Source organism: Hordeum vulgare, chromosome 2H (genome assembly GCF_904849725.1).
Source record: "Hordeum vulgare subsp. vulgare chromosome 2H, MorexV3_pseudomolecules_assembly, whole genome shotgun sequence".
Classification (NCBI taxonomy): Eukaryota; Viridiplantae; Streptophyta; class Magnoliopsida; order Poales; family Poaceae; genus Hordeum; species Hordeum vulgare.
In genome coordinates this window covers 651,081,706-651,091,017 of record NC_058519.1, presented here as the reverse complement: position 1 = coordinate 651,091,017, position 9,312 = coordinate 651,081,706, and the positions used below count along the sequence as shown (strand labels likewise).

Sequence of the window (9,312 nt, the reverse complement as noted above, 5' to 3'; positions counted from 1 at the left end):
GGAAATGCGTCAAAATTCGGCCGGCTTATCGTGTTAGCCTGGCGGCAGGCAGTTCGACACGGTGATGAGGCGCTTTATGCCGACGACGACGACGAGTCTTAGCAAAGGGAGGAGAGTACAGATGCACAGTGTTGGGAGAAAGGCATCGCATCATGGACGGACGGATGCCCACCACCACCACAGTGGATACGTGCGTGCGTGCACCCCAGGCGTCACGTACACGGGCCAAGGAGGAATAATCGCTCGCCGCTCATCTCGATGGAACATATAATCAACTACTAGAGGAGATGGAAATATTTTGAAAAAACGGCACGCGGAATCTGGTGGGAGGGAGGGGAGGGACTGGACAAACACGTCCCAGCGGTGGGCCGTGGCCTCACAGGCGGCCTGGCCCACGCCGCAGAGATACTATCATACGCCAGTGAGAGTGAGAGTGAGAGTGGGCGGTCTGATCTGATGGATCGATCTTGTGGCGGCATTGGCATTACGGGCGGGCGGGGCGGGGGTTACGGGGCGCCCGACAGCGGCTTACATGAGCCCATAAAATACGGCTTTTTCGAAAACCCGCTTTCCAACTTTCCTCTCTCTCTCTTCTCGCCTCGCTTTATTCAAAACTCTCTTCTCTCTCCTCGGCACTGTGCACACGCGCACTCCCACTCGCACTTCTGCCTCTGAACCGGCTTAAATGCGCCGGACCTAATCATTCCCCCCCCCCTCCCCTCTCCCTCTCTCTCTCTCTGCGCACCCCCACCCTCCTGGCCGGCCACCATGGCGATCTCCGAGCTCGGATGACTGCCGGATGAGATGAGGTAGGCGCGTAGCGTATTTGATGCCGCTCCCTTTTTATCCGTGTGGGAGTGGCGGCTGACGCGGTGCCTTGGCTTGCCTTTGCTTGTTGCAGAATGCGGCGGATTTGAGGATGGGGTACCGCCGGGCGGATTTGTGAGGGGGCGTTGGTTTCTCGTTTTCTGGTCTTGTTACGGGTGTGGGGGAGATGAGCTCCTCTTCCGGGGCCAGCCTCGGCGGCCAGCCGCCGCCGCCGCCGCCCGCCGCGCCGCCGGAGGAAGGTCAGCTAGGTCTTGTTCGGTTGGTTGTTTATTGCCTGCTTGCTACCTGCACGCGTGCCTGGCCTTTCTTCTTCCCTTGGTTGGTTTGTTTATTAGGCTGATTTTGTTGAGGTGTGCGTGCGTGCGTGTGTGCGGGTGCAGAGAAGAAGAACCTCAACTCGGAGCTGTGGCACGCCTGCGCCGGCCCGCTCGTCTGCCTCCCCACCCTCGGCACGCGCGTCGTCTACTTCCCGCAGGGCCACAGCGAGCAGGTCAGCTCCGCTAGCTCCGCCGTCACCCTCCCTCCCTCGGCTGTTTCCTCTTTCTTAACCCCTCCGCGCGTGCGTGCGTGCAAGCTGGTCGATGTATTGCCTGCGTCTTGTGTTTCCTAACGCCGCGTGTGTGTGCTTGCGTCATGAAGGTGGCGGCGTCGACGAACAAGGAGGTGGAGGGGCACATCCCCAACTACCCCAACCTGCCGCCGCAGCTGATCTGCCAGCTGCACGACGTCACAATGCATGTACGTCGTCTCCCAGCCTTGATTCCTCACATCAGATGCATCCATCCGTATTATCATCCGTTTCGGTGCTGCGGGTGCTGAGTTTAGTCACCGTGACAATCTGTGCAGGCCGATGTGGAGACCGACGAAGTGTACGCGCAGATGACGCTGCAGCCGCTGAACCCAGTAAGCCTACCAGAACGATTTCATGATTGCAGCAGCAGTGGTTAAATCAATGATGTGATTCTTATACGGAGTTTGATGTTTTCTTTTCTCACCTGTCTTGTGTTGGTCTGTAATTGGTGCAGCAAGAGCAGAACGACGCCTACCTGCCGGCCGAGATGGGGATCATGAGCAAGCAGCCGACCAACTACTTCTGCAAGACGCTGACGGCCAGCGACACCAGCACGCACGGCGGCTTCTCCGTGCCCCGCCGTGCCGCCGAGCGCGTCTTCCCCCCTCTGGTGTGATGAGTGTGTAGCTCTGGGCGGCGTTCCTTTCCTTTTGCACCGTGGGTTTTGGGTCTGCTGTTGCCAATAACAGGTGGTATAGTGTGGTTTGTAGGATTTCACGCAGCAGCCTCCTGCTCAGGAGCTAATTGCGCGGGATATTCATGACGTCGAGTGGAAGTTCAGACACATCTTCCGAGGCAAGTTCCCAAAATCTCCAGGGCTTATTCTTATTAGGTCACCGTGGAAGTCTGCTGGTCTTAAATGAAGTTCCTTCTTAATTTGTTTGGCTTTGGACTGCCATGGTACAGCTTGACTTTCTTATGACTGATGATTGATCAAATCATGTCCTTACAAGCATTTCCAAGAGTAAATGTGCCCACAGAAATACCAACTGTTCGTGCAGGAAACAGTCAGTACATGAAATTCTCTTCGACATCCTTGCAAAAAGAGAAATTCTTAAAATATACAGTATTATTTTTTTATTGTACTAATACTTGAGCAGAGTATAGTATTGGATTGAATATAAGTAACAATCGACAGGAATATGTCATCAGATGTTTTCTGAAATATTCATGGGGGGTCAGGCACTAACAAAATTGCACATTGGGGACTCTAGTCTCTGTATTGGTGTTCACTCTTTCCAGCCAGTACCAAAATTTGTTGTGGATTCTTCAGTGCAGAATATACTCTAGAATATTTTAACTAAAATGCACTTCATTTTATATCACCATGACTAACAAAGGTTGTCATCACACACATATTAATTGAACAACACCGAAAAGTTGTTTCGTAGTACTATTTGTTAACATCCCATACCATTGCCTTTTTATATTAACATGCTTGTTTTTCACAGGCCAGCCAAAACGACACTTGCTAACAACTGGCTGGAGTGTCTTTGTTAGCGCCAAAAGACTCGTTGCTGGAGACTCAGTGCTATTCATATGGTTTGTTTACTGTTTATTCTTGTGCTTGTGGCAAAAATTGGACTTCAGAAACAAGTTGGACTTACTGTTTATTTTATCTAGGAATGAGAAAAACCAGCTTTGGCTGGGAATCAGGCGTGCCAACCGGACACAGACTGTGATGCCTTCCTCTGTTCTTTCGAGTGACAGCATGCACATAGGGCTCCTTGCAGCAGCGGCTCACGCTGCTTCTACAAACAGCCGCTTCACAATTTTCTACAATCCCAGGTAATTTGGGTTGTTTCATTAACATGTGGCGATCCTATATTTCCTTTTTGTGGTCAAGTTTTACAAAGAAGAATGTTTGTAGGGCATGTCCATCAGAATTCGTCATACCACTCTCAAAATACATCAAGGCTGTTTTTCACACCCGGATATCGGTCGGCATGAGGTTTAGGATGCTCTTTGAGACCGAGGAATCTAGTGTTCGCAGGTGAAGTAGCAAAATCACAAACTCAATCTTGCTTCTAGATTGTGCTATTTATCCCTGTTGTTCTCTTGGTTGTTTTAGTACCATGAAATGTTTGCAGGATGTAATGGCAATGACTAAAGTTACCTTCTCTTTTTTGCGGAAGGAAACTGACGAGATATCAAATGAAATGCAGGTACATGGGGACGATAACAGAAGTCAGTGATGCCGATCCAGTGCGTTGGGCTAGTTCCTACTGGAGATCGGTCAAGGTAAGGGTTTATTTTGTACTTGATGATTTTGCTCTGAAGCGCTGCCTGGGTGGTTCCCCCACTTATCTGCTTTATTTCGTTGGCAGCTGCATTTAGTATTTGCAGTTTTTCCTTTTTTTCTGCCTTCGATGATATTCTTTGTATTCTCTCTTTTATTACGGTATATACCATTCTCTTTCATAAAAGAAATTGTGCATCCGTGTTATTTTTTTTAATTTCTTGTATTCCCTTCGACGATATTATTCTCTTTCATAAAAGAAATTGTGCATCCGTGTTATTTTTTAATTTCTTGTATTCCCTTCGACGATATTATCTGCTTTATTTCGTTGCCAGCTGCATTTTGTATCTGCAGTTTTCCCTTCTTTTGTGCCTTCGATGATATTTCTTGTATTCTCTCTTTTATTATGGTATACCATTCTCTTCTATAAAAGAAATTGTGCATCCGTGTTATATCTTCAGATGTTATCGTAATTTTGCTATTGTTTGGTCAGAACAAGATTATTTTTATTTAATCATTGTGTTTTATGTAAAGAGTTACTTGCCTCCTTTTCATTTATCTGCTTCTTCAGACTCTTTGGGAGTATGATTATTCGAGGATTCACTAACAAGTATCTTTGATGCTGTAAATGTAGGTTGGTTGGGATGAATCAACTGCTGGGGAAAGACCGCCTAGAGTTTCTTTATGGGAGATTGAACCATTGACAACCTTTCCTATGTATCCCTCTTTGTTTCCACTGAGGGTTAAGCATCCCTGGTATTCTGGTGTAGCAGGCCTTCAAGGTACTATTTAGTCATTGTTCACTATATTGATTCCGGCATATCTGATATTGGAGCTACATCACTGTGTGTTTGCTATGTGCGTGTCATCTAGGATCTAGAGTTCTTTTACTACTCCCTCCGTTCCTAAATATAAGTCTTTTAAGTGATTTCACTAAAGGACTACGATACGAAGCAAAATGAATGAATCTACACTCTAAAACATGTCTATATACATCCGTATGTAGTCCTTTAATGAAATCGTTAAAAAGACTTATATTATGGAACGGAGGGAGTACATGTAAAGAATGAACTTCTGATGGCATTCAAATCACTGCACTTGCTACATTCTAACAAGAATAACATAAGTCTGATAATGATAACATGGGATCAAGATTACCTTCATTAACCTTTGGTTCGGTACTAAGTAGCGGAACAATTGAAACTGTTTATCTGTAAGACTGGAGCCTTATGAGCCTGTAGGTATGCCATCTGGTGTGTGAACCCCACCTGGTGTCAGAGCATGAGATTCGGAGTTGGAACTTGGAAGCATGTTGATTTCTCCACTGGGAACGAATGTTGTTACTGATGACATCTAATAATTTGTTTATTCATCTTGATATATGCAGCAATTGAAGTTTGTATTCCGCTATCCTCATTAGTAGTGCAAGTTAGATTATGGTATTCATGATATCTGGATTTATTCTAAGCAAAGTCAGCCTTTAAGTGTAGGTGCGGGAATGATATTCACCGAGTCTCCATGGCATGATACATAGAGTGCTACATATTTTAGTTCTTTTTGCATGTTCTTGTCATAGGAAATGACACACTAACCTGCTTACTGTTGTTTTTCTTTATAGCCTCTCTTATTCACATGTTCCTGTATTAATTATTGTATTTCACTTAAGATGACAGCAATGCTTTGATGTGGCTGAGAGGAGTTGCTGGTGATGGAGGTTATCAATCTATGAACTTTCAGTCACCTGGCATTGGCTCCTGGGGACAACAGAGGCTCCATCCTTCTTTGCTGAGTAGCGACCATGATCAGTACCAAGCAGTTGTTGCTGCTGCTGCCGCCGCCTCCCAATCTGGTGGTTATATGAAACAGCAATTCCTAAACCTTCAGCAGCCTATGCAGTCGCCTCAAGAACACTGCAACCTCAACCCGCTGTTGCAGCAACAAATCCTGCAGCAAGCAAGCCAACAGCAAGCAGTTAGTGCTGAGAGCCAAAATATTCAGACAATGCTGAACTCAAGTGCTATCCAGCACCAACTTCAACAGCTCCAGCAAATGCAGCAGGTGCAACAGGCGCAGCAGGTGCAGCAGGCTCACATTGATCAGAAACAGAAGATTCAATCAGATCAGTCATATCATGTTCCTACTAGTGCGTCTCTCCCAAGTCCAACATCACTACCAAGCCATCTGCGTGAAAAATTTGGCTTCTCTGATCCTAATGTTAATTCGTCAAGCTTCACCACTTCTAGCAGTAGTGACAACATGCTGGAATCGAACTTCCTTCAGGGGAATTCGAAAGCTGTGGACTTGTCTAGATTCAATCAGCCTGTAGCTAGCGATCAGCAGCAGCAACAGCAGCAACAGCAACAGCAGCAGCAGCAGGCTTGGAAGCAAAAGTTTATGGGTTCACAATCACTATCTTTTGGTGGCTCAGGTTTGCTTAGCTCGCCCACAAGTAAAGACGGTTCTCTTGAGAGCAAAATTGGTTCTGATGTGCAAAATCAGTCCCTTTTTAGTCCTCAAGTTGATTCTTCCTCCCTGCTGTACAACATGGTGCCTAACATGGCTTCAAATGTTGCGGATAATAGCATGTCGACAATTCCTTCTGGATCAACATATCTGCAAAGTCCCATGTATGGTTGTTTGGACGACTCTTCTGGTATATTTCAGAATACAGGAGAGAATGACCCAACAAGCAGAACATTCGTGAAGGTAGTTGTAATACGTTGTGTCTGTTTACATCAAGTATAAATCCTTTCTTATGGAATCGTTAAATATTGTGCAGGTTTATAAGTCAGGATCAGTGGGGAGGTCCTTGGACATCACCCGGTTCTCTAATTATGCTGAACTTCGAGAAGAACTGGGTCAGATGTTTGGCATTAGGGGTCAGTTGGACGACCCCGATAGATCAGGCTGGCAGCTTGTATTCGTCGACAGGGAGAATGATGTGCTTCTCCTTGGAGACGACCCTTGGGAGTAAGAAACCCTTTTTTAGAATGTTGATTTCCTTTATGAGTTTCCTGAGGTGTTACTTATATCCGCGTTAGAAATTCAGGTTGCTACAATGTATGATAGATTTTTATGTTCTTCACTTTCTTTTAGGTGATAATTTCTTACATCTCATAGTTTTATGTTTCTCTTATGTGTGCTAAAATTTTGAATCGCATGGTATAGGAGATGATATTTGATTTAGTTGCCACAAGGTAGTATGTTTCTCTTTATACTTACTTGTGTGGTTTTCTGATGACTGCAGTTCATAGCTTATCAAGTCACATTCTAAGTTAAATCTGTATGCCTTCAGCATCTACTAGCAATAATTAATATGTAGAGTACCCAGTGCCTAATTTATATGGTCTGAGGACACATGTTATTTTAAGTCGCATTCTAGGTTAAGTGTGTATGCTTTCTGCATCTACTAATGAATATGCAGAGTACCCAGTGCCTAATTGATATGGTCTGAGGACACAAGTTATTTTAAGACTGCAGAGTGTGTACAATTCCATGTGTGCTTTATTCTGAACCACATCATATCTCCATGTCAATTGTGCAGGTCATTTGTGAATAGTGTATGGTACATCAAGATACTTTCACCAGAGGATGTGCACAAGTTGGGCAAGCAAGGAAATGATCCACGTTACCTTTCCTAAGTGCAACATCATTGTGCTGTTTCTGGTAATTAATAGTGCTCCGTTGTTTACTTACTATACATGCTACTTATTGGCTTTTGCCACTGACTTTGTTAAAAAAAATCAGAGATCATTATGTTAATGTGTCTGGTATTTATGTTTGTAATGCCATGAAAGAATTGGCTTTACTGAGCATTCTGTTCTGGAGCCCCTTTTGTGTAGCTACATAAATAATTCAATTTCTGAGAAAAGAAAGAAAGAATAATTAGAAAACATTAGAAAATATTAGCTTCCCCGTTATTTTTGAGGGTAAGGATATGTGTTTGCTCTCAGACTTGACCCCCTGAAAAAAAACATTAGAAAACAAATAAAGCCACCATGAAGTGTAGTACTCCCTCCGTCCCAAAATAAGTGACTCAACTTTGTACTAAACTTAGTATAAAGTTGAGTCACTTATTTTGGGACAGAGGTAGTAGTATTTTTATTTTTGATAGGTTTTGAGATTTGTCAAGACAGTCGTTTTGGTAACTGTAATCAATATTCTTTGTTTGTTGTGAGCAGTAGACTTTCATGGAGAAAATTCAGTTTTTTATGGCATCTATGTGCGTACTACATCTCTCTAGATAGTTTAGGTCGCATGTATTTTCAGACCCCCAAGTAAAATGTTATACTTGTTTGCTAAAAAAATAAAGAAGTAAAATGTTGAGTGGCATGGCTGGCACAATCTCATCATGCATTTGGCTACTGTTTTTTAACGTCCGGCGCACTACATTTTAATCCAGTCACCGCAGCAATTCAGTGCCCCCTATCGGAACTTGCCGATTTTTTGTCTTTTCAGCTGTTATTTGGATGTTCATCTCTGTCCAGTAACATATTGACCTGCCTTACATTTGCAGGGTCCAGCGAGGATTCAACGGCGCATGGTAGCACCCTTGCTCACGGCGGCACAACATCCCCGGAACCTCCGATCATCTCATCTTCGTACCTATCTCTTGCGTGCGCTCCGGGCACGTCTCGAGAGCTCCCCGTCCGTTACCTATCTCCGTCTGGTGCAGGCCACCGACGCCATGAACTGATATTTCTGTAGGTTCCTCTCGGGAATCTGTATCGGTGTAACTTTTATCCTGGATGGTTTGTACCTCGTGCGGCGCGGCAGTCCGTCTGTTCGTGCGCCGCGTCAATTCTTCCAAGACTCTTGCTTAGTTGGTACTATGTCGGTCGTATTCTATCTATGTATTCGAGACTCCCAGGCACGTACGCTTTCCTTGAAGAACTGCAATAATTTGAATGCAGGAGGATTATTTCGAGTCGTTTTGATGAATTCCAGTCGTTCTTTATTTGCTGCTGCTACATCCTTAGATTTCACCGGTTTTCATCTCAAGGCTCTGATCCAGTTGGAGGTTTTCATCTGAAGCTTTTTCGCTGAATGGTATGGATGCACCTTTGTTGCCTTGTGGCTGCCTCGCTGGATTGCACGATTGGTAGGGATGATGATGCACGGTTGGAATTGCTGAAGAATTTGGCTATGCACGGTTGGTTACCAAAATTTTAAGTGGTTGCCTATGGAATATTTCACAAATCTTGGCAAACTTGTATGGTCAACGGAAGGATCAATGAATAAGTAGGGCGCAACAGGCCAAGTTGGGAGGATACCGTAGCCGTGAACAGCGGTGCGTTGGTCTTGGTGGCGGCGTTCGCGGCTGCGGTGGCAAATGTTGCCGCTGCCCATTGGTGCGCCTTCAGGTGACGACGGGCCGGGAAGAGGCGCGGAGAAGGATCGGAATCTGGAAGGGATCAGCTGCGGTTGTCCGGCACCGGCAGGCTGGCGGCGCACCATCTCCAGGCCCCAACCGTGATGCGATATGTTATCACAAAAAAAAAAAAAAAACCGTGATGCGATATCCGGGTGTTTGCCGGTTTTGAGTCTCGTGTTTGTCGGGGCAACTTCAGCGTTGGCCCGCAATTTACCTCTGGCATCTTGTTCGTAAAAAAGGCCGCAATTTACCTCTGGCATCTTGTTCGAAAAAAGGGATCAGTTTACGGACACAAATACC

General features: G+C 45.3%; 1 protein-coding gene across 1 annotated transcript; it reads left to right on the top strand.

Moving 5' to 3' along the window:
• Window positions 1-645: 645 nt before the first annotated feature.
• LOC123428407 (auxin response factor 12) lies at window positions 646-8,579 on the top strand. Its single transcript, XM_045112602.1, has 16 exons — window positions 646-809; window positions 902-1,067; window positions 1,209-1,318; window positions 1,468-1,566; window positions 1,675-1,731; window positions 1,854-2,009; window positions 2,110-2,194; window positions 2,851-2,941; window positions 3,023-3,187; window positions 3,270-3,392; window positions 3,565-3,640; window positions 4,273-4,420; window positions 5,305-6,344; window positions 6,418-6,608; window positions 7,183-7,304; window positions 8,155-8,579. The coding sequence occupies exons 2-15, from the start codon at window positions 995-997 to the stop codon at window positions 7,277-7,279; spliced, it is 2,511 nt and encodes an 836-aa protein (XP_044968537.1). The 5' UTR covers window positions 646-809; window positions 902-994; the 3' UTR covers window positions 7,280-7,304; window positions 8,155-8,579.
• The last annotated feature ends 733 nt before the right edge of the window (window positions 8,580-9,312 follow it).

Coding starts and splice junctions, on each gene's coding strand:
- LOC123428407 (XM_045112602.1), top strand. CDS start 995: ATGAGCTCCTCTTCCGGGGCCAGCCTCGGCGGCCAGCCGCCGCCGCCG. Junction 1,732..1,853: donor CGCTGCAGCCGCTGAACCCA/GTAAGCCTACCA, acceptor TAATTGGTGCAG/CAAGAGCAGAACGACGCCTA. Junction 2,010..2,109: donor AGCGCGTCTTCCCCCCTCTG/GTGTGATGAGTG, acceptor TGTGGTTTGTAG/GATTTCACGCAGCAGCCTCC.